Here is a 23,884-nt window from a genome sequence, read left to right as displayed (position 1 = left end):
ATAGTATGTCGTCCAAAATGAGACAAAATAGTCATAGTATAGTATGTCGTCCAAAATCACCCAAAAAAGTCAAAGTATAGTATGTCGTCCAAAATCACCCGAAAATGTCATAGTGAAGTATGTCGTCCAAGATGAGACAAAAAAAGTCATAGTATAGTATGTCGTCCAAAATGAGACAAAAAAGTCATAGTATAGTATGTCGTCCAAAATCACTCAAAAAAGTCATAGTATAGTAGGCGTCCTAAGTCACCCAAAAATTTCATAGTATAGTATGTCGTCCAAAATGTGATAAAAATGTCATAGTATAGTATGTCGTCCATAATGAGACAAAAAAGTCATAGTATAGTATGTTGTTCAAAATGAGACAAAAAAGTCATAGTATAGTATGTCGTCCATAATGAGACAAAAAAGTCATAGTATAGTATGTCGTTCAAAATGAGACAAAAAAGTCATAGTATAGTATGTCGTCCAAAATCACCCAAAAATGTCATAGTATAGTATGTCGTCCAAAATCAGTCAAAAAAGTCATTGTATAGTTTGTCGTCCAAAATCACTCAAAAAAGTCATAGTATAGTATGTCGTCCATAATGAGACAAAAAAGTCATAGTATAGTATGTCGTCCAAAATCAGTCAAAAATGTCATAGTATAGTATGTCGTCCAAAATCAGTCAAAAATGTCATAGTATAGTATGTCGTCCAAAATCAGTCAAAAAAGTCATAGTATAGTATGTCGTCCAAAATCAGTCAAAAATGTCATAGTATGTATGTCATCCAAAATCAGTCAAAAAAGTCATAGTATAGTTTGTCGTCCAAAATCACTCAAAAAAGTCATAGTATAGTATGTCGTCCTAAGTCACCCAAAAATTTCATAGTATAGTATGTCGTCCAAAAAGAGACAAAAAAGTCATAGTATAGTATGCCGTCCAAAATGAGACAAAAAAGTCATAGTATAGTATGTCGTCCAAAATGAGACAAAAAAGTCATAGTATAGTATGTCGTCCAAAATCACTCAAAAATGTCATAGTATAGTAAGTCGTCCAAAATCACTCAGAAAAGTCATAGGATAGTATGTCGTCCAAAATTAGACAAAAAAGTCATAGTATAGCATGTCGTCCAAAATCACCCAAAAATGTCATAGTATAGTTTGTCGTCCAAAATCACTCAAAAAAGTCATAGTATAGCATGTCGTCCAAAATCACTCAAAAAAGTCATAGTATAGTATGTCGTCCAAAATCACTCAAAAAAGTCATAGTATAGTATGTCGTCCAAAATCACTCAAAAAAGTCATAGTATAGCATGTCGTCCAAAATCACTCAAAAAAGTCATAGTATAGTATGTCGTCCAAAATCACTCAAAAAAGTCATAGTATAGTATGTCGTCCAAAGTCACTCAAAAAAGTCATAGTATAGTATGTCGTCCTAAGTCACCCAAAAATGTCATAGTATAGTATGTCGTACCAAAATCACTCAAAAAAGTCATAGTATAGTATGTCGTCCAAAATTACTCAAAAAAGTCATAGTATAGTATGTCATCCAAAATCAGTCAAAAAAGTCATAGCATAGTATGTTGTCCAAAATGAGACAAAAAAGTCATAGTATAGTATGTCGTCCAAAATGAGACAAAAAAGTCATAGTATAGTATGTCGTCCAAAATTAGACAAAAAAGTCATAGTATAGTATGTCGTCCAAAATCAGTCAAAAATGTCATAGTATAGTATGTCGTCCAAAATCAGTCAAAAAAGTCATAGTATAGTTTGTCGTCCAAAATCAGTCAAAAATGTCATAGTATAGTATGTCGTCCATAATGAGACAAAAAAGTCATAGTATAGTATGTCGTCCAAAATCAGTCAAAAATGTCATAGTATAGTATGTCGTCCAAAATCAGTCAAAAAAGTCATAGTATAGTATGTCGTCCAAAATCAGTCAAAAATGTCATAGTATGTATGTCGTCCAAAATCAGTCAAAAAAGTCATAGTATAGTTTGTCGTCCAAAATCACTCAAAAAAGTCATAGTATAGTATGTCGTCCATAATGAGACAAAAAAGTCATAGTATAGTATGTCGTCCAAAATCAGTCAAAAATGTCATAGTATAGTATGTCGTCCAAAATCACTCAAAAAAGTCATAGTATAGTATGTCGTCCATAATGAGACAAAAAAGTCATAGTATAGTTTGTCGTCCAAAATCAATCAAAAAAGTCATAGTATAGTATGTCGTCCTAAGTCACCCAAAAATTTCATAGTATAGTATGTCGTCCAAAATCACTAAAAAATGTCATAGTATAGCATGTCGTCCAAAATCACTCAAAAAAGTCATAGTATAGTATGTCGTCCAAAATGTGATAAAAATTTCATAGTATAGTATGTCGTCCATAATGAGACAAAAAAGTCATAGTATAGTATGTCGTTCAAAATGAGACAAAAAAGTCATAGTATAGTATGTCGTCCAATATCAGTCAAAAAAGTCATAGTATAGTATGTCGTCCAAAATCACTCAAAAAAGTCATAGTATAGTATGTCGTCCTAAGTCACCCAAAAATGTCATAGTATAGTATGTCGTCCAAAATCACTCAAAAAAGTCATAGTATAGTATGTCATCCAAAATCAGTCAAAAAAGTCATAGTATAGTATGTCGTCCAAAATTAGACAAAAAAGTCATAGTATAGTATGTCGTCCAAATTACACAAAAAGTCATAGTACAGTATGTCGTCCAAAATGAGACAAAAAAGTCATAGTACAGTATGTCGTCCAAAATCAGTCAAAAAAGTCATAGTATAGTATGTCGTCCAAAATCACTCAAAAAAGTCATAGTATAGTATGTCGTCCTAAGTCACCCAAAAATTTCATAGTATAGTATGTCGTCCAAAAAGAGACAAAAAAGTCATAGTATAGTATGTCGTCCAAAATGAGACAAAAAAGTCATAGTATAGTATGTCGTCCAAAATGAGACAAAAAAGTCATAGTATAGTATGTCGTCCAAAATCACTCAAAAATGTCATAGTATAGTATGTCGTCCAAAATCACTCAGAAAAGTCATAGGATAGTATGTCGTCCAAAATTAGACAAAAAAGACATAGTATAGTATGTCGTCCAAAATGAGACAAAAAAGTCATAGTATAGTATGTCGTCCTAAGTCACCCAAAAATGTCATAGTATAGTTTGTCGTCCAAAATCACTCAAAAAAGTCATAGTATAGCATGTCGTCCAAAATCACTCAAAAAAGTCATAGTATAGTATGTCGTCCAAAATGTGATAAAATGTCATAGTATAGCATGTCGTCGAAAATCACTCAAAAAAGTCATAGTATAGTATGTCGTCCAAAATGTGATAAAAATTTCATAGTATAGTATGTCGTCCATAATGAGACAAAAAAGTCATAGTATAGTATGTCGTCCAAAATGAGACAAAAAAGTCATAGTATAGTATGTCGTCCAAAATCAGTCAAAAAAGTCATAGTATAGTATGTCGTCCAAAATCACTCAAAAAAGTCATAGTATAGTATGTCGTCCAAAGTCACTCAAAAAAGTCATAGTATAGTATGTCGTCCAAAATCACTCAAAAAAGTCATAGTATAGTATGTCATCCAAAATCAGTCAAAAAAGTCATAGTATAGTATGTTGTCCAAAATGAGACAAAAAAAGTCATAGTACAGTATGTCGTCCAAAATGAGACAAAAAAGTCATAGTATAGTATGTCGTCCAAAATTAGACAAAAAAGTCATAGTATAGTATGTCGTCCAAAATTAGACAAAAAAGTCATAGTATAGTATGTCGTCCAAAATGAGACAAAAAGTCATAGTACAGTATGTCGTCCAAAATGAGACAAAAAAGTCATAGTATAGTATGTCGTCCAAAATCAGTCAAAAAAGTCATAGTATAGTATGTTGTCCAAAATGAGACAAAAAAGTCATAGTACAGTATGTCGTCCAAAATGAGACAAAAAAGTCATAGTATAGTATGTCGTCCAAAATTAGACGAAAAAGTCATAGTATAGTATGTCGTCCAAAATTAGACAAAAAAGTCATAGTACAGTATGTCGTCCAAAATGAGACAAAAAAGTCATAGTATAGTATGTCGTCCAAAATCAGTCAAAAAGTCATAGTATAGTATGTCGTCCAAAATCACTCAAAAAAGTCATAGTATAGTATGTCGTCCAAAATGAGACAAAAAAGTCATAGTATAGTATGTCGTCCAAAATGAGACAAAAAATCATAGTATAGTATGTCGTCCAAAATCACTCAAAAATGTCATAGTATAGTATGTCGTCCAAAATCACTCAGAAAAGTCATAGGATAGTATGTCGTCCAAAATTAGACAAAAAAGTCATAGTATAGTATGTCGTCCAAAATTAGACAAAAAAGTCATAGCATAGTATGTCGTCCAAAATGTGATAAAAATGTCATAGTATAGTATGTCGTCCATAATGAGACAAAAAAGTCATAGTATAGTATGTCGTCCTAAGTCACCCAAAAATGTCATAGTATAGTTTGTCGTCCAAAATGAGACAAAAAAGTCATAGCATAGTATGTCGTCCAAAATGTGATAAAAATGTCATAGTATAGTATGTCGTCCAAAATGAGACAGAAAAGTCATAGTATAGTATGTCGTCCAAAATCACTCAGAAAAGTCATAGTATAGTATGTCGTCCAAAATTAGACAAAAAAGTCATAGTATAGTATGTCGTCCAAAATGAGACAAAAAAGTCATAGCATAGTATGTCGTCCAAAATGTGATAAAAATGTCATAGTATAGTATGTCTACCAAAATCACTCAAAAAAGTCATAGTATAGTATGTCGTCCAAAGTCACTCAAAAAAGTCATAGTATAGTATGTTGTCCAAAATCACTCAAAAATGTCATAGTATAGTATGTCGTCCAAAAATACCCAAAAATGTCATAGTATAGTATGTCGTCCAAAAAGAGACAAAAAAGTCATAGTATAGTATGTCGTCCAAAATCAGTCAAAAATGTCATAGTATAGTATGTCGTCCAAAATCAGTCAAAAATGTCATAGTATAGTATGTCGTCCAAAATCAGTCAAAAAAGTCATAGTATAGTATGTTGTCCAAAATCACTCAAAAAAGTCATAGTATAGTATGTCGTCCTAAGTCACCCAAAAATTTCATAGTATAGTATGTCGTCCAAAAAGAGACAAAAAAGTCATAGTATAGTATGTCGTCCAAAATGAGACAAAAAAGTCATAGTATAGTATGTCGTCCAAAATCACTCAAAAATGTCATAGTATAGTATGTCGTCCAAAATCACTCAGAAAAGTCATAGGATAGTATGTCGTCCAAAATTAGACAAAAAAGTCATAGTATAGTATGTCGTCCAAAATGAGACAAAATAGTCATAGTATAGTATGTCGTCCAAAAAGAGACAAAAAAGTCATAGTATAGTATGTCGTCCAAAATCACTCAAAAATTTCATAGTATAGTATGTTGTCCAAAATCAGTCAAAAAAGTCATAGTATAGTATGTCGTCCAAAATCAGTCAAAAATGTCATAGTAAAGTATGTCGTCCAAAATGAGACAAAATAGTCATAGTATAGTATGTCGTCCAAAAAGAGACAAAAAAGTCATAGTATAGTATGTCGTCCAAAATCAGTCAAAAAAGTCATAGTATATTATGTCGTCCAAAATCACCCAAAAAGTCATAGTATAGTATGTTGTCCAAAATGAGACAAAAAAGTCATAGTATAGTATGTCGTCCAAAATCACCCAAAAAAGTCATAGTATAGTATGTCGTCCAAAATCACCCAAAAAGTCATAGTATAGTATGTCGTCCAAAATGAGACAAAAAATGTCATAGTATAGTATGACGTCCAAAATGAGACAAAAAAGTCATAGTATAGTATGTCGTCCAAAATCAGTCAAAAAAGTCATAGTATAGTATGTCGTCCAAAAAGAGACCAAAAAGTCATAGTATAGTATGTCGTCCAAAATCAGTCAAAAATGGCATAGTATAGTATGTCGTCCAAAATCAGTCAAAAAAGTCATAGTATTAAATGTCTCTATACTATGACATTTTTATCACATTTTGGACGACATACTATACTATGACTTTTTTGTCTCATTTTGAACGACAATTCAAATTATATTACTCTATTAGTTTGAACGCTTATAATCACACAGCACCTTACGTCCAGAGGTTTTAAATTTTTAATTTTATATTATTGTTGGACTGACCGGGTTCTGGAGAGACTTTTGGTCATGACATGAGGTCAGAAAATTTAGTTCTGACCTCATGTCTTAATGTGTGTTGGAATGACAATAAAGGAATGTTTGTCTCTCGTTGTTGCTGTTGTGTGTGAAAAGTAAGGAACCCAGCATCCCATAATGCTTCACACAGATATTATTTTAAACAAAGACTGATGACTGTGGATTTGGTCATCAGGATAAAAACCTTTCACGCCTTCAGTGAGATAAACCGGCTTGACAGATGTCTGCCACACACCTGACTGTTTAGAGACGAACTTGACAAACTGGAAAAATGTCGTGTGACGACGCACTGAACTTTTCCATGACGGCTGATGGTGACTTTGTTTAGCTGCGGAGGAAATTCAGTCAACAAAAACCTGCCTGTGACTAATTTTCAGTAAAGGTCCACACGGAAGAAAATGTACCCAGGTAACAAGCTTTAGACACAGGGTTGGGGTTTGATCCCAGGCTGTGTGTGAATTGAATTGAATGTCCTAACTGCAGTCTAAAGCTCTCTGAGTGCTCATCAAGACTATACATGAAGACTAAAGCACCATATAAACACACACACATCCTCTGAAGAAAAGCAGATCTGCAACCCATCCGAGGGTTTTAAATCATTATATATCATTATCTATTATATATGTACATTATGTTTCCCACACCACCTCGTGAGCATGTGCTTCTCAATTAATGGGGACACTATTTGTATTAACTTTCATTTCTGCTGTTTACTTTGTTATGGTGTGAAGAGGTCATCTCAAAAATATAAGATACTAAGTCATCATTTTGAAATAGTATCTCATTATTATGAAATAGCAACTCATAATTATGGAATACTATCTCAAAAATATAATATTGACCTGGGTATCCATTCTTTGTGGCAGAAACAGGCTTCCATACTTATTCAATCATCATATGTTAATCCACTAGTCTGTAGTTTTGTTCTGCTTTCCTTTTTTAATTACATATATAGTTTATACACTGTATATGTGTGTGTATATATATATGTATACATATATGTATATATATATATATATATATACATATACACATTTGTTTTTTCATGCTGTGAACACAGTGGCATTATTTAAGCAGCAGTGGAGCTATTTGACTTCGGAGACGCCTCAGTGAACAGGTTTGACTGCTTGAGGACTAATTTTCCATTCACAGGAATCTGACCGACATCCTCGTGCTGCGCTGAGGAATGTGAGCAAGTCATGTGGTGAATCACATTTGTGCACAGGTGTGAGCATGAGAGTGAACACATTAAACATCTCATCTTTGTCCTTTGTAATTCTGCATGTTTATTTGTGAAGAAATAGGGAAAAAGAACCAATCCAAGCTGACACAGGGCGACTGGCAACCTGTCCACGGTTGCCAGTCAGGCAGGGCAAACACACAGAAGAGGACAAACAACCACATTTTCATTTGAATATAATTAAAGTCTTATAAATACACAAGCAAAACAAAAACAGCTTTGTTTAATACAATGATCTCTGTTGATTGTCTGTGGAGCTGCAGCAGCTTTGACTACATTTGAATCTTAATCATGTCACATGTGAACTGTTTATCTGGGAGGAGTGGTGATGAAGGCATGAACCTATCCTGCTAACCTGCACTCTATTTGCTCAAGGTGTGTGTGTGTGTGTGTGTGTGTGTGGGGCAGGAAGATGTCGGAAATAGTCTGACTAGAGATAGTTTGGGTTTTTTGAAGTGTGGTTGTCAATAACGTAGTTTTAAGTTGACTGAAAGCAGGGACACAATAAAAAACAAAAGGCTCGCCTAATAAAATCTGCTCCTGCTTAAGTCTAAAATATGTTAATACCACGTTCACCACATTATCTTATCATTAAAACGCCTTTTTCCAACAGAGTTTACAAACCTCAGTTTCCAGTTAGAACATTTTTAATTAAGTGAGCTTCTAAAGTGTCATAAATCAGTTGATCTTTGTGTTTTGAGCATGTGTGTCTCCAGCTGGTTACTGGTGTAGGGGGAGGATATGCAGTCAGCACCATGTGTCACTTCCTCATTCAAGCACACTTCAAAAATCCTGAACTATCACTTTAAGGACTCTTCCATTGTGATATTTGGCACAATTATTCATCCAAAGTTCCAGTCGCACTTCATATCTAACACATGCACAGATCAGTGTTGTTTACTAAGTCATGGGGACACAAACATTTACTCAGCAGTGCAATTTATTACATCTGGGCGTGGCTAGAGAAAGGCTCCACTGTTTGATCGAGGATCTTTGATATTTCTGAATCTGTAGGTCAGCCAAACTCCAAGGATCTAAAAGAAAACATACAGAGCTTCAGTTTACTGCTGTTCCTGTTTCAGCTCATTAACCTGTTGCCTTAGGCACCATGGACATTTACTGACCTCTGTGAAACTGAAGAAGAGTCCGATACCACCCACAAACCGAAGAACATCCCCAGCATACTCCAGGATGATGTTTGAGCAGGTGAAACAAGACAGTGAAGGATCCTTGAAGCAAGACTGAAAAAAGGAAGAGATTCTCGTTCGAGCTACATACTATATGGGTTAAGTGAGTCTTTAGAGCTCCAAAGATCATGTGACTTGGTTTCCGTGAGCTGCCTAATGACGATGGCCTGCCTGACGAGTCTGGAAACAGCCGGACAGGACTTTACTCCAAACCTTCCCTTCATCTTACTCCAGAGCAGTGGTCACCAACATGGCGCCCACGATACTGCAGGATACTGCATGTTGTATGAACACACCTAATATGTGTCAAATTTCCTTTGGAACAAGATGGCAGGTGGTGGGGGCCTGGCTGTCATCCACCGTGCCAACATCCTGATTAAAGAGGTCACTAATAGGCATGGGCCGGTTACTGGTTTCAAGGTATACCACGGTATGAAAAAGTCACAGTTTCAAAACCACTCAAACACTCCGTCATACCGTGACTGCGGTATGATTTTAATGCGTGTGCAGCTGCAGCGTAAAGTGCCCCTCCCCCCGCACCTGGTTGCTGTGAGTGACAAACAGGCAGCATGATGGCTGAAGGAGGCGAGCCCCCCCGAACTTTTCCCCCTGTCTAAAGGGACCAAGTCGGCCGTATGGGAGTACTTCGGCTACCGTAAAAAGCCAGACGGCCACGGCTTGTAGGAAGAGGGTCGCCCGACGTGTAAAACATGTTTGAGGACAGTGGCAGCCCGAGGACGCTTCGATGTTTGATACTTCAAACATGACAGCGCATCTACGGGAGCACCACACATCGCTGTATGTGAAAGTCAAGGTAAAGTTAAGGTTGTCTTGTATTAGCGTCTGACATTAGTGAAATGAGCTTGTTACTGAGGCAGATGGTAGTTACCACATCTTATCTTTTCTTTATCTCTATGATACTAACCTTTTTTTTACTGAGGCAGATTTGGTAACTAGCATATACATATACATATTTTCAAATATCCATGTTTTATATATGTATTGTTTAAAAATAAAAGACTGTTAAATGGAAAAGTTTTTAAATACAGACACATACACATTTTAGAGCTGTATTCATAATACCGTGAAACTGTGATATTTTTGCCTCAGGTTATCATAGCGTCAGAATCTCATACCGGCCCATGCCTAGTCACTAAGCAAAGGCCACACACTAGACCTGGTTTGCTCAACTGGTTTCCCACTTACCAACCTACAGTGCATGGACCTAGCTGTTTCTGACCATCACACACCTCACCTTCAGTGTCCCTGCTCTCTGGCCTATAGGCAGTACACCACACCGACTATCACATTTGGGAATATTAAGGCCGTTAGCGCACTGGCTTTGTTGACTTCGATTGTCACCTGTTTGGATGCGGCCTCATCCCTCAGTCTGGACTTTCACACACCAGCTCTGGTTTATCACGAAGCTTCGCTCCATCAAAGTAACTGGCCTCAAACTAAGAAATGGCCTCACCGTCCCCCAGCTAGCTTTCAAAGAGCATGTCAATATTGAATATTGATTTATGTGTTTCCTGAGTATGTGAGTGTGTGACATCAATTACTGGAGCTCTATACAACAATGTTCCAGAAGATGTACTTACAGCCGCACAGGTGCCGTTGTTGTCGACTTTTGAGTAGCCACAACAGTTGAGTGTTTTCTCTATGTCCTGCTGAGTTGCCTCGGACTTGTTCCACCCGACTTCCAGTAGATGGTTCTGTAAATCAAACACATTTTTATTTGACTGTATAAGCGACACTGAATGGGGAGTTTGAGAAAAGGCTGTTAACTGACTCACAAATGTAAACAGTTAGAAATGTCCATCTTATACTCAATTTGAAGTAGTAGTGTGTGGCGCAGTGTAGACATATTCAAAAGTTCATGTTCAATGTCAAGATAAACTGAATCAATCCGAAGCAGTATATTTTTTTTTTAAATGTACAAACTATATGGGGACCCACTTTTTAAAGATGGCAAACTATTGACCCAAATCACAATATCATACACAACGAGCCAATTTGTGCATAACGTAGTGACTTTTTTACAGCCATATCTGCAAAACTGAATTATTAAATTAATTATTATTTCATTTTGTATTTTCATTTCCTAGAGTTGTTTAGTAAATAATGCATTCTATTTAAAACATATACACATAAATCTGAAATAAAAATACAAAAATGCAGTAAATTTGTATGGGGACCAAAATAATTTAAAGTAAAATTAAAAGTAAATAATGACTTCAGTCAGATGTTGTGGAGAAACTGTACAATATTTGCTTCTGAACTAAAGTAGCATTCAATAAAAATCCTCTGGTAAAGTACGAAAACTTTCTTTGGTGTAAACACTTTCATCGACAGGGTCTCAAACTCATGAGTGTTTGGTCTGGTCAGGGTCAGTCGAGTGGGAAAAAGCAATATTTCACCAAATTTCAAAATACTGTCAAGGCGTGTTAACAATAAAAAAAACATGTATATATGATGCAAAATGAATCTGTAAATAAAATAATTGTTAAATTGATTTTGAGACCACTGTTCATTTCCATTATAATTATAATGAATACACATACCTGTTGGTCTTTATTCAGGGCCAGGCAAGCACATGAAATACAGAACTGCACAATGAATACTATGAAGAGAATCATCATGTACTGGGTTCATGTTTAGGAAGTAAACGGCACAGTATTTTACACAAAACTCAGTGTAGCCGCCACACAAGAGGAAGCAAACACAAGCTGAGTGGAGGAAGAAAATCCTCCGAGAGCTTTGGCTTAATCTGCGACTGTGAGGAGGTGTGAGTCGACTCCCTGTGAAAGGATACGAAGAAGAGCAGGATCTGGTGGTGCTTCAGGGTGCCGCACAGCCCAGCAAATGCAACAATGAACAGGAAGATGCCCACACCGATGACGGCCGCCACCACCCTGATGCTGGACACCAGGTCGAACCATTTCCCCCAGGCTGCCACTCCAATCAGCAGCAGACTCACCAGCTGCAAGACATTAAAGGCATTGAACCATCATCGTAGGACAGACACTCCAAATAAACGTTCATCTGTCATAAAATATCAGGTTAGATTTCATGGAGAGTTGCCACGATAATCATTCATAAATGTAAGATTGAACTTGAGGAGACCGACTTCACTGTCACCTCATTCTGGAGCAAACTCACAGGAGCTATACAGTAACTCCTTCATTAGAGAAACATTAGAGAAACTATGCTACTGCCTCCATCATTGAATTCAAATGAGTTAGGCTGTGACTTTGGTTTTTCAAATTCACTTCAGTGACACAAACTTATCAAAGCTTTGTTATAAACACTGGACTTTGGTGTGGAAGAGTTGGCGGTTTACAAACTTCAGTTTTCATTTAGAAAAGCTGTCTAACAATCCATCCATTTTCTACCACTTTATCGTCCACATGAGGGTCGCGGGGGCAGCTGTGCCAATCTCAGCTGACATAGGGCGATTAGGCAGCGTCACGCCCTGGACAGTTCGCCAGTCCATCACAGGGACAAACACACAGAGACAAACAACCAGTCACTCTCACACCTACGGACAATTTAGAGTGACTCATTTACATAATCCCCATATCACACGTTTTTGGACACACACACACACACACACACACACACACACACACACACACACACGCACGCACGCACGCACGCACGCACGCACGCACACACACGCGGGGAGAACATGCAAATTCCATATTAAGATATTTGACTAAAAACTGTTTATCCTTGTGTTGCTAATGGCAGCCATGTTTTCAGTGACAGTGAGGATCTGTATCTTAAGCTGGTCACTGTGTGTGTGTGTGTGGGGGGGGGGGGTGTATATCATGACTCTGTGTCTGTATCTCATACTACAACCACAACAATCCTAAACTATCAATCCTGAATTAATAATCACACACATATAAAATGCAACACAAAGTGCTTTTCATAAAAACATCTCCACTTAGATAATACATTCACACACCAAGTGCTATCTCACCGGTCTGAATTAAAAAGATACAGTAAATGATCTAAAAAATCTGATAAAAATAAATAAAATTGGTAAATATAAAAAAAGGATAGATGAAAAAAAATCCAATTCTAAAATTAAAACATAAATTAAAACATAAATAAATAATAAAGTTAAAAGCCAAACTGAAGGTAGGTCTCAAGTCAACACTCTGTTCTGTCCTCTTTAAAACAAAAGTACTGTTTGGAAAAGAGAACTACAGACTTATTTCATCTAGTGGCTCAACCTAACAAGTATTCATGCAATTTTTAAGAAATTGCATGAATCACAACTTCAAATATCCAACCAACAAAGCAAAGACATGCACTTCACTCCTGTGACTAAAAATTATCCAAATTAAATCATTAGATTATTAAAATAACTGTGGATTCTTTTTTCTTTAAAAATCCAGACTTTCAGCCACTCAATAAACACCCTTGCACCTTCACTGCTTTGGTTATATTATCTATCTATCTATCTATCTATCTATCTATCTATCTATCTATCTATCTATCTATAGTATCTATAATGGGTAACTCATTTTGACTGTTACTGCCTGTGAACTTGAATGAGCTGCATCATTAATAATTATAAGGAAACAGAGTTTGCTGCAGTAGCAGATGAAACTCAAGTGCTTTATTTAGTGCTTCAATGTGCAAATCCAGGGATGACAGATTAACGTTTGCACAGCTGGCAGCTTTACACTTCCCATATGATTTAAGAAACATGGAAAAAAAGAAATTCAATTAATAACTCTAAAAGGAAAGGGTATATAAAGTTCACATTGTAGAGAAATGTGTAATGCTAAAGTTTTAATATATTCAGTTATTTCGACATAAAAGTGCCTGAGGCTGCAACTATTTATCAATTAACTGACTAAATTAATTGCCAACTAGTTTGATAATCCATTATTAGGTTTGAGTGTTTTAAATAGTGTTAAACAAGCTTATTAAATGTGAATATTCTCTGGTTTACATTATTGAAAGGGATTATTTTAGTTAGTTAGTTGGTTGGTTGGTTAGTTAGTTTGTTAGTTAGTTAGTTAGTTATAGTATTTTTGTTTAATTTGGGCATCTCATAACAAAAGACTGCAACAAAAATATCCAAAACAAAAAAGCTGAGCTTATGAAGCCGAGTCTAGTAAAATCATCACTAATACCCTCAAACATAAATGTCACACAGTCACATTTACTGTATAACACACATTAATCACCACATTTCACAGTTCTTATAATCTCCTACCTCACTTTTTTAGTGAATATACATCCTTATATAACTTATTTTTATCCATATCCAAACAATCTCTTATCATTGTAAATGTTGCCATCCAGATTCTTCCATAGATTTTAGATCAGAGGGCAAATTGTAAGAGCCACTTGGTCCATGGCGTCCACTTTTAATGATACGCTCTGAAGTGATTGTCTTTGGGATCTTGGTCAAAGTCAGTCTCTGTCATTTCCCAGGCATCACAGAATTTGCTCTCTTGCTTAACTTTACTCGCTCATTATTCTGCATGGAATCTCACGGCAACAGTGGAGAGACAGTTTACAGTGTCCACAACACAGCGAGTAATTACGACTTGTTTGTTCTGTGTAGGCCTCGTCCACGCACATGAAACAGCAGGAGGCATCGCAACAGACAAAGGCACGTTGAAAGATTCACAGCTCGAGTTCTTGCAAAGGGACAGGATTTCCTGGTCAATTTTCACATACCTTTTTTTTAAATATTCCAAATTGAAAACTTTGACACTGATGAATTTAGTAGTAAGTGAGTAGAACTTTATCAATGCTTAATAATGAATGTTATTCACATTATACACAAACAACCCTTTAAGCTTGTATCTCGTTCGGTAACTATCTTTTATTGACTTTTATACATTACTAATTACCATAGGTTATACTACAATGGCACGTTTGTTTCAACATTTTCTTGCCTGGACTTAAGTAAAAGATGAATTGCTAAATGAATCAACAAAATAATCAATAGTCAGTTGCAGCTCTAAAGGTAAAAAGAACCCAATCAGTGACAAGCTGAGAAAAACATATAGAAATAGAATCCTGAAAAGGAAAACAACGGGGGAAAGATTCACGGAAACAAACTTTCCTGGACCTTAACGCCCCGCCCCCTGCTGCAGACGTTAATCAAGACTCACTCAAAATATGACGGAACGATAATTACTGACACTCCAAACTTTGACAAATTGAACTCCACTTCATTTCTACTTACAACATAAAGTATGTTGAGGGCGCAGAGCGCGTTCTTGGTACAAATGTATCCTCCACAAACCATCGCTGCTGTCCACGCGCGCGCGCACTCACACGACACTCAGCTGTTCCTTCCTTCACCTGACACCAAACCAGCGTGATCGGAGCTCCCTGGTGACGTCATTCTGCTCACTGATTGGTCAGTTACGCATGACTCACACTTGCGTCGTTGCAGCAGTTAAAAATTAACAGAATCCAACGTCAGTGTAAACACAAAGTCATTAGAAGTGAAATCCGACCTTCACTTGGATCTATTGTGTCGCACATTTCCTTTAGTGACAATAACTTTTGTTATTATTCACATTCACATTCATTTTCCTTGACGTGTGTGTCTTCACGTCACTCGGAGGAGGACAAATAGATTTTCAACATTTTATCAACAATAGCTGATTCCCCCTTGTGGCTACAAATAGTCACTACACAGAAAGCTCATTATGGTGTAACAGGATAACACAAGTAATGAAGAAGAGGCTTCAGATGATATTTCACATTAGAGCAAAACCCTTTGGTAAAGGGACAGTTGAGTTTGCGGTTGTATGAGACACTGTCTCAGAGTCAATGTTGACTGCATGCGTTAGACCAGGAACCAGCTTAACTGTGCCAACGTGTAGGTGGAAGGCGACGTGTAGTTCAGGCGACATTCCTCCAACTGCGAAACCTGGAGCAACTCCGTTCTCCATTCAGTTTAGCTGTTTTACAATAGTATGTGCATTTCTATGACCGCAGCAGGTTCAATTCCCTCATACAAACTGCAAAATCATTAGTGGACTAACACCAGGCATGTGCAGAATAAATGATCAGTGAGTTCAAAGACCAAAGAGAGGTTGAGTGTCTGCTGCAGCAACACCACATCTCTTCATTAACTGTCAAAAGAACTGCCTTTCGACATTCTGCCAAAAAGAGGAAGCTGATATCATATAAATGCCCTCGATTGCTTCTCTGTCAGTGTACACGCCTCAGACCGCTGCCACGGCCGTCTGCATTAAACCAGCTGCTGTTGACAATTATTATCTTTCTAAGAACTTATCTAGACCTGGGGACAAGGGAGGACAGAATGAATAAAGCAGACACTGACAGTAAGTTCTCTTTGAGAAACTTGTACTTAACATGGCTGTTTGTATTTGTTGCAGGTTCTGATACATACAGACGTAAAGATATCTATCTGGAGATATCTTTACGTCTACAACCAAATCTTTAAATACTTACAATTCCTTCTTCATACAAATCCGTTCATTAAAGCTCAATTGTAGATGATGTGCTGCTTTCACAGTCATGCATGAGCAGTAATCATATAGCACAGTATGTAATGATATCTAATGATAATAATATAAAATATTATCTATATCTAATGACTCTACCTCGACTAAATCGACGTCGACGGCACTTACTTGTACATCACACTTAGTTTGGCTGAAGCTCTTACTTACTTCTAACTCTTGTTTATACCCTAATGTTGAAATGCACTTATTTTAAGTCGCTTTGGATAAAAGTGTCTGCTAAATGTAATGTAATGAGGGCTTTGTTTTGGTTTAACCTTGAAAGGAGTCATTTCAGTTTTTTAGAAGTGTGTACATCTAACATATATTATATTATATTACATTACATTACATTATATTATATTATATTACATTGCATTACATTACATTATATTATATTATATTATATTACATTATATTATATTATATTATATTATATTATATCATATTACATTACATTACATTACATTATATTATATCACATTACATTACATTATATTATATTATATTACATTATATTATATCACATTACATTACATTACATTATATTGTATTATATTATATCATATTATATTATATTGGGCAGCCCATAGCCAAGCAGAAAGAGAACTTTGCTTGTGACTGAAGGGTTGCCTGTTTGATTCCCACCAGGTCAAGGGCTGGGATACCCCTGAGCAAGGTCCCAATCCCTATTGCTCATTGTGAATTGGAGACTCTAAGTTGATTCTGTATGATTACTATGAATGACATGTAATCTATCAAGTTTGTTTCTAAAATGAATGCCGTCCAATGAAGAAAGGTTGTAAATGCATTGTTTATTGTTGTTCGCGTCAGGAAATATAAAGAAAATTCGACATGTTCTGCTTTGTGTGGCCATTATGGGAATCATTGTTGTTGTGCTGGCATCAGTCATCATCATCCTCAGTATCCGCAGTAAGTCCATCTCTCTATCCCCCTGTTGTCAAGGGTTTTTAAGGCCCAGGTGAGGGCAACAGTGACTATGTGTTCCCTCACTGCAGTGACAACAGTCTTGTCAGAGGAAATGAGAGAAAACATCAGTTTAACGAAGCAGAATCTGCAGCTGCGGAAGGAGAACGAGGACTTACAGAGATGGACAGAAGAGTTGATCAGAGAGAGAGTAGGACTCAACTGGACCATCAGGGTCATCCTGGAATATGACTCCTTTCCAGTCCATAGTCACTGCCCAAACACAGGTGACAACAACTGGGATTTATGATTCACTTCCTGCAGCAGAAATGCTTTTTTATCAGAACATCTGCTTTTATCATATTTAAAAGAAAAAGAAAAGAAAACATCTGCAAGTATAATTCTGCTGTATTTCCTTCTTGTTTAATAGTGTGTAGACCTTGTATGGATGGCTGGATACAATTTCAATCAAAATGTTACTTGTTCTGTAAATCCTCCAACTCATCCAAATGGAGGACATGGCAGGAAAGTCGTGATTTCTGCAGACAAAAGCAGGCCGAGCTGGTGGTGATTGAAAGTCCGGAGGAACAGGCAAGGCTTGTTCTATCCTTGCATTTACACTTGTATGTTAATTATAACTATTGTAGTATTAAAGTAGTCCAGTGGTTTCCAACTTATAGGTCAGGTAACAGTTTTTTGTTTTTGAAGCGTGGCTGTATGCATGGTTATGGTTGTGCACATCCCCTTTGTCAAGAAAAATGCACACAGCTGTAGTTTAAAACTTACTTATTACTGTGGTAAATGTTGGCGGTTTCAAACTGTTTTACAAACCATTTATTCCATGCACCAAAGTCCACAGAGAAAAATCACAGCACACAGGACTGCCTCAAATACTGTATGTTATTTTGTGACTTCAGTGTTTGACTTTTTTTGCTCAGATTTCACCTCAGTGACACAAACTTACCAAATAAGCAGCAGTAGACCGAGTTTTTCAAATGTTATTGTTTGAGTTTAAGAAGGAAAATCTCTCTGTGGGGAATCTAAAATGACACTGTATTGTATTATGTACTTTAAAAAAAATACTTTTTCAAGTGTAATATTAAAATATAATATAAATATGTATATTATATTAAAAAAGTAACTCCTGCTGTCAGATACATGCCGTTTAGAGAGTAAATTCCCCTTAAATCATATATTAGTGAAGTACAATTACATATAAAGTCTACTACTTAAAGGTACAGTGTGTAACATGTATCAACATGTATCAGTTGCATGTTGCAGCTGAATGTTCCTCATTGAATTTACTCAAACAGTGAATCTCCTATAAGATTTACTGTAATTGTGTTATCTTTCATTTTTGCCACATGAGAAAAATGTCACCAACATTTTACACACTGGACCTTCAAGAGATATGTGGATGTGCAAAAGTCAAAAGTGGGAAACATGGCATAATAATTTGGATATAAGAGTTATTAATTTGTTGTATTCATGTGTCTTGTTTGACCGTAAACATGTAAGTGTTCTCTGACAGTGAACCGCTGTGTCACCACTGTAGGAATTCATCTCTAACCATATAGAGTACTATTTCGATGAATATCATGGCTTTTGGATTGGACTCAGCAATACGAATCAAATGAACACATGGATGTGGGTCGACGGAAGTGACGTCACACTGAGGTGAGCACACATTTACAGTGACAGCCGCTCTCATCTTTTTACACTAACTGTCCAATATCATCGCTGTTCCTCATGTGCACATGACAAAAAAAAAAAAACAATCTCAACCTTGACTCTTTTACTCTCTCTCCAAACTGTTTAACCTGAGTTCTCCCTTCAAATATGTACATTTCTTAGTCACTCGCAATAAAAATCTCAGCATCTCATAACGTATGTCCTATGACTTTAACTCCTATGACAGCCTCTTCCTTCCTGCCTGCCTGCCGGCCGACTGCAGCACAGGCACATTTACCTTTACTTGGCAAATAAGGAGAAGGACTGAAGAGAAACTTTGAAAAAAAGGAACCTTATTCTAACTCCCATTAATGATGTGAAAGCTCACTGTTATTAAAGTGTAACTAAACCCATCTCTCCTGAGGCTAACTTTGCCCAGTGCCTAATTTTGAAAAATGCCAAGATCTGGGCTGAGAGCTGAGTGAGGGAGGAGGAGGTGGCAGGGAGAGTGGGGATCAGTGTAGGGGGTGTGGTCTGGGAGTGAAATCTGACACAGAGTTGCAGCTATGTAAAGTGCTCAGTGACACGAGCCTCTTCAAATGTTTTATAGCAGCTTTATTGCATGAATTTGAGCATGAACACACACAGCATGCTTTTTCCATTCCACTGCCCCTAAGTGTCCCAGTGACACAGTAAACCATCTTCCAATGACAGTTCGGGAGGCGGAGCCTTTCTCTGTATTTATAGTTAGACTTCAAACTTTCCTTTTTGATAAAGCTTATAGTTAGAGCTGGTTCAGGGAAACCTGGACCAGCTCTTAGTTATGCTGCTATAGACCTAGACTGCTGGGGGACTTTCCTGTGGTGCACGCACATTCACTCTCTCACACTCAGGGTATGAATATGACTTTTTATATGTCATTAACCTTGTCTCTTTCTCTCCCTAGTTTGTGTATTTCTTTCTTTCCTTCCTTCCTTCCTTCCTTCCTTCCTTCCTTCCTTCCTTCCTTCCTTCCTTCCCTCTCTCTCTCTCTCTCTCTGTATCCTCATCTTGCAGGTTGCAGGATCCAGATCCAGTTTTTGAGGCTATCCATATCATACATATCATCACCATTATTATTGTGCTATAATTAAAAGTCGATATCATTGACTGTTGGGGTTCTCTGCTCTCCTTGATGTTGTCTATGTACAAACCTGAGATACAAATAAAATTGAATTGAATAAACACATAAACACATAAACACATAAACTGCATGCTCACATAACCCGTAAATGACAGTAGAAAGAAAAAGGTGCTGAAACTCATCTCTACTCAGGCTGTTTCATCATAAAAGTAAAGATGGTGGATAGATGTTGTGCCCCAGGATGAAATGGATTTTGTGATTAACTGTGTAATTAAAGGACTGAGTCTAAGTGACATACACGTCTGCACAGCAACGATTAATGTGCCCCAGGATGCAGCCAGAGACAGGAGAACATATTGCAATGCAGAGAAGCATCACATCTGGAGCTCTGTGGCAAAATTTGAATGCAGTAGCTGGTGTTTGACCGGAGAGAGGAGGTAGATGCAAATAAGATTTGCACCTGGATCTGTAGATAACAATACTATAATAATGCTTCTGATGTAAAAAGGCTTTGACTCTCTATAAGAAAATTTAGAAAAATGAAGAAACACATGCTGAAATGATGATTTTTTTTTCCTCCTCCAGTTACTGGACAGCACATCGTGGCTACAGTACATCATGTGTTCTAAGTATACCAAAGGCAGATCCACTGGCCAACTGGAACAAAGTGAGCTGCTCCATGGTGAACCTCTTTATCTGTGAAACTACAGCCTTGATCAAACCAGACTGACTCATGTAATTGTTTCTCTCCTTGACACAGAATCATTATTATTGTTAAAGGAGTTCATTGTGACAATGAATCAAAATAAAATAAAATTGTCAAAGAACCAAACTAACAATGAACTCATCCTTATATAAATACTGAGGTGTCCTCTGTAAGTGCAGCACTGCCACACATGATGCACATGACATCAGCAGGAACAGCATCAGAGTCGTAAGTGACCACTATTAGTGACAAATGTTTGCAAATTGGTATGTAATGAGTGAATAAACACACTATGATTAGGTTATTTATTTAATTGAATATATTTATTGTACAGAAAATCCAACTCTGTAAACTGTGACACAAAGATGGATGATGTTTCACACGTCAATGTCTGAAAGTACCCCCTCTGATACCCAGTGTAAACCATCCCAGAAGAAGTCTCACTACTTCATTACTTCATTAGTGTCTGTATGTTAGTGACTAACCAGTGCCTCAGTTCTATGAGGTTGTCCCTAGTACCAGTACTAGGGACATTTGAGAATATATACTTTATTAATCCCCTTAGGGAAATTATTTCTCTGCATTTAACCATCCTAGAATTAGGAGCAGTGGGCTGCCACACTGAGTAGCACCCAGGGAGCAATGGGGGTTGGGTACCTTGCTCAGGGGTACCCCAGCCCTTTTGACCTTCCAGTTACAAACCAAGTTCCCTTTCCACTTGGCCACAGGTTGTTGTTTGACAGTGTCTCCTAAAAGGTCAGAATCTTTCTGGCCCTTAATAAAAACGATAAGATCGTTAGTGTCATTATTATCATTATCATTATCATTATCATTATTATTATGATTATTATTATGGTGCCACAAGGTGGTGTAGTGGTTAGCGGTTGGAAGGGCCTTTTCTGCATGGAGTTTGCATGTTCTCCCCATGTGTGTGTGGGTTCTCTCCGGGTTTTCCGGCTTCCTCCCACAGTCCAAAAACATGCAATGTGGGGATAGGTAAATTGGACACTCTAAATTGACCATAGGAGTGAGTGTGAGAGTGAATGGTTGTTTGTCTCTATCTGTGTGTGTATGGCCCTGCGATGGACTGGCGAACTGTCCAGGGTGTACCCCGCCTATCACCCGATGTAGCTGAGATTGGCACAGCGCCCCCCGCGACCCTCTGGCAGAGGATAAAGCGGTAGATGATGACTGATGACTGACTGATTATTATGATTATTATTATTATGATTATGACCATCAATGCCAGTGGCCCTGCCTTCCCTGGGCTGCAGTTCCAGCATCTGGAGGGCGGCGTCGAGCTGTGAGTTTGTCTCCACTGAGACTTGAGGTAGTCCCTGCAGAGAAAGCAGTGTGTGAATAACTTTTTTTCTCCAGGCTGAAGAAGTAATTAGTAGGAGGGTCCATCTGATTTTTTCAAATGGGACGTGACTTAACACGCCCTCTGACACCCACGCCCCTCTCCCACTGCTTAGAGGAAGTCCAATCCTGACTCTCCTCTAACTTCCTCAAACTAAACAATACAACTGAGATCCTACTCATTGGTACAAAATCCACACTCTCACACTCTCTGACCACAGGTTACTCCACTTACTCATTTGTTTCACTTTGGCTGTTTTTAAATCATTGTTCTCTTGCACCATTTACATGTAAAACATCCAGTGAGGTTTAACAACAATTCTAAATAAATAAATGAAAACACACATGGTTGTCAGTGTCATCGTAACTTGTCTTTAATCTGTCCTCCTCAGACTGTTAAGACACAGGTGGCCTCGAAAAACAATGAAGAGTTCTAACAAAAGATTTACTCGGTAAAAAGAAGGATTAAACAAAAACATCTGGAAACATTAAGATCTGGCCAGAACTTCCTGACGACATGAACACATGGACCGAACGAGACGCACTGGCAACAAGACAAAGGGACACAGGCATGTATAGATCTTTATAGTCTATATTTTTAATTCATGGAGTTTCACATTTGTAAAACCTTCCTAAAACCTTCCAGAAAAATCTTATTTCCCAGAGTGACGTCACAGCTGTGTACGAGCACAGCAAAGCATGGTCATGTGACGTCTCAGGAACGACTACTGTCAGGGAAGTGTGCGAAAACTTTATGAGAAATGTGAATAAATGAAGACAATGATGTGTTTTCTGTGACATTTTTAAAATATTACAACAAAGCAGGTTTTAGTTCTTTATTCGTCGCTCATTAGCATTTATTTTCAAACTTATTATCGATGTATTAACGAGCTTCTGTGTGGATTCATGCTGACATCGTGAACACGGGGCAGATGACAGTGTGATGACCTGAGACCTGCGCTCACTTCACCACTGATGAACACATGAATTACACTATCGGTTCATAAAGTTACTGAGAAATGTGATGAACACATGAATTAGAGTGAAAGAATCTGGAGTTGTAAAACTACTTTCAACACATTGTTATTGTTCCTAATAATATGATCATGAGTGTGCAGGTTTTCTGGCCTGACTTTATTTGAATATTTTATGATTATTATATGAACCATAAATTGTAATTGTAATAAAACGATAAGTTAGCTTAATTTGTAAACCACTTACACAAACAGTTAGAAATGTAAACCAAAATACAAAGAGACCAAAAATCAGATTCAATGGACTTGTTTTTTAATCCTCATAAAAATACTTAATGTTGTCATAATAATACATAAAATCCCTGAGTTCTGTGACTGATGATTAGCATACAGTATATCAGTGAATGGAAAATCAACTAAAAGCTTGTCCAAGAAAACAACATCACTCCTGTAACAACACATACAAACTAATAGTCACGCTCAATTAAATGAACCATTAAATTGATCATAATTGTTATTGTTGGTTTTGACATTCATTTACAAATCCATGCCATCAGTATTCATGTAATCCGCTTGTGCGCGTCAGTAGCGTACTCCCATCATGCCTTTCGCCGTTTATGGACGCCTCGAGCGAGTCGAGAACGCGGACGGCTCGTTCACAGAGCCCAAAGGCATCATGGGAGTAACACTATACTGCACATGCTCTGTGGGCCGCACAACTGTTACTTCAGCACTTATTTTCCTCTATTTTACTGTTTTCTTGCAACATTTGTTCTTTTAATTGTTACTTTTTTGCATTTTGTGGTTGTCTTTAGTTTCACTGAAACTGAACAGTCTGCTCATCCTCTTTTCCTTCACCCGTCTGCCTGTCCTCGTCACCTGTCTTACCTGTTCAATACGCACACCACTCGTTCCTCTGCTTCACCCACGCTCACCCTCCACATCCACGCTCACGCTCACACTC

At 37.2% G+C, this 23,884-nt stretch overlaps 2 protein-coding genes across 2 annotated transcripts; one reads left to right on the top strand and one right to left on the bottom strand.

Annotated features, from left to right (window-relative positions):
* Positions 1 to 8,378: 8,378 nt before the first annotated feature.
* LOC131470808 (tetraspanin-13-like) lies at positions 8,379 to 14,998 on the bottom strand. Its single transcript, XM_058646806.1, has 6 exons — positions 14,867 to 14,998; positions 11,459 to 11,626; positions 11,208 to 11,288; positions 10,245 to 10,358; positions 8,581 to 8,697; positions 8,379 to 8,490 (listed from the first exon to the last, which is right to left on the bottom strand). The coding sequence occupies exons 1-6, from the start codon at positions 14,927 to 14,929 to the stop codon at positions 8,416 to 8,418; spliced, it is 618 nt and encodes a 205-aa protein (XP_058502789.1). The 5' UTR covers positions 14,930 to 14,998; the 3' UTR covers positions 8,379 to 8,415.
* A 1,897-nt stretch (positions 14,999 to 16,895) lies between these two features.
* On the top strand, positions 16,896 to 20,636 carry LOC131471642 (low affinity immunoglobulin epsilon Fc receptor-like). The gene is made up of 5 exons (XM_058648295.1): positions 16,896 to 17,093; positions 17,180 to 17,374; positions 17,518 to 17,678; positions 18,643 to 18,764; positions 20,467 to 20,636. The coding sequence occupies exons 1-5, from the start codon at positions 16,967 to 16,969 to the stop codon at positions 20,609 to 20,611; spliced, it is 750 nt and encodes a 249-aa protein (XP_058504278.1). The 5' UTR covers positions 16,896 to 16,966; the 3' UTR covers positions 20,612 to 20,636.
* The last annotated feature ends 3,248 nt before the right edge of the window (positions 20,637 to 23,884 follow it).

Source organism: Solea solea, chromosome 13, assembly GCF_958295425.1.
Source record: "Solea solea chromosome 13, fSolSol10.1, whole genome shotgun sequence".
Classification (NCBI taxonomy): domain Eukaryota; kingdom Metazoa; phylum Chordata; class Actinopteri; order Pleuronectiformes; family Soleidae; genus Solea; species Solea solea.
This window is presented reverse-complemented; position numbering and strand designations above follow the sequence as displayed.

Coding starts and splice junctions, on each gene's coding strand:
- LOC131470808 (XM_058646806.1), bottom strand. CDS start 14,929: ATGGTTTGTGGAGGATACATTTGTACCAAGAACGCGCTCTGCGCCCTC. Junction 11,627..14,866: donor CCCTCAACATACTTTATGTT/GTAAGTAGAAAT, acceptor AATGTCTTGCAG/CTGGTGAGTCTGCTGCTGAT. Junction 11,289..11,458: donor ACCAGATCCTGCTCTTCTTC/GTATCCTTTCAC, acceptor ACATGAACCCAG/TACATGATGATTCTCTTCAT.
- LOC131471642 (XM_058648295.1), top strand. CDS start 16,967: ATGCATTGTTTATTGTTGTTCGCGTCAGGAAATATAAAGAAAATTCGA. Junction 17,094..17,179: donor CATCATCCTCAGTATCCGCA/GTAAGTCCATCT, acceptor CCCTCACTGCAG/TGACAACAGTCTTGTCAGAG. Junction 17,679..18,642: donor TTGAAAGTCCGGAGGAACAG/GCAAGGCTTGTT, acceptor TCACCACTGTAG/GAATTCATCTCTAACCATAT.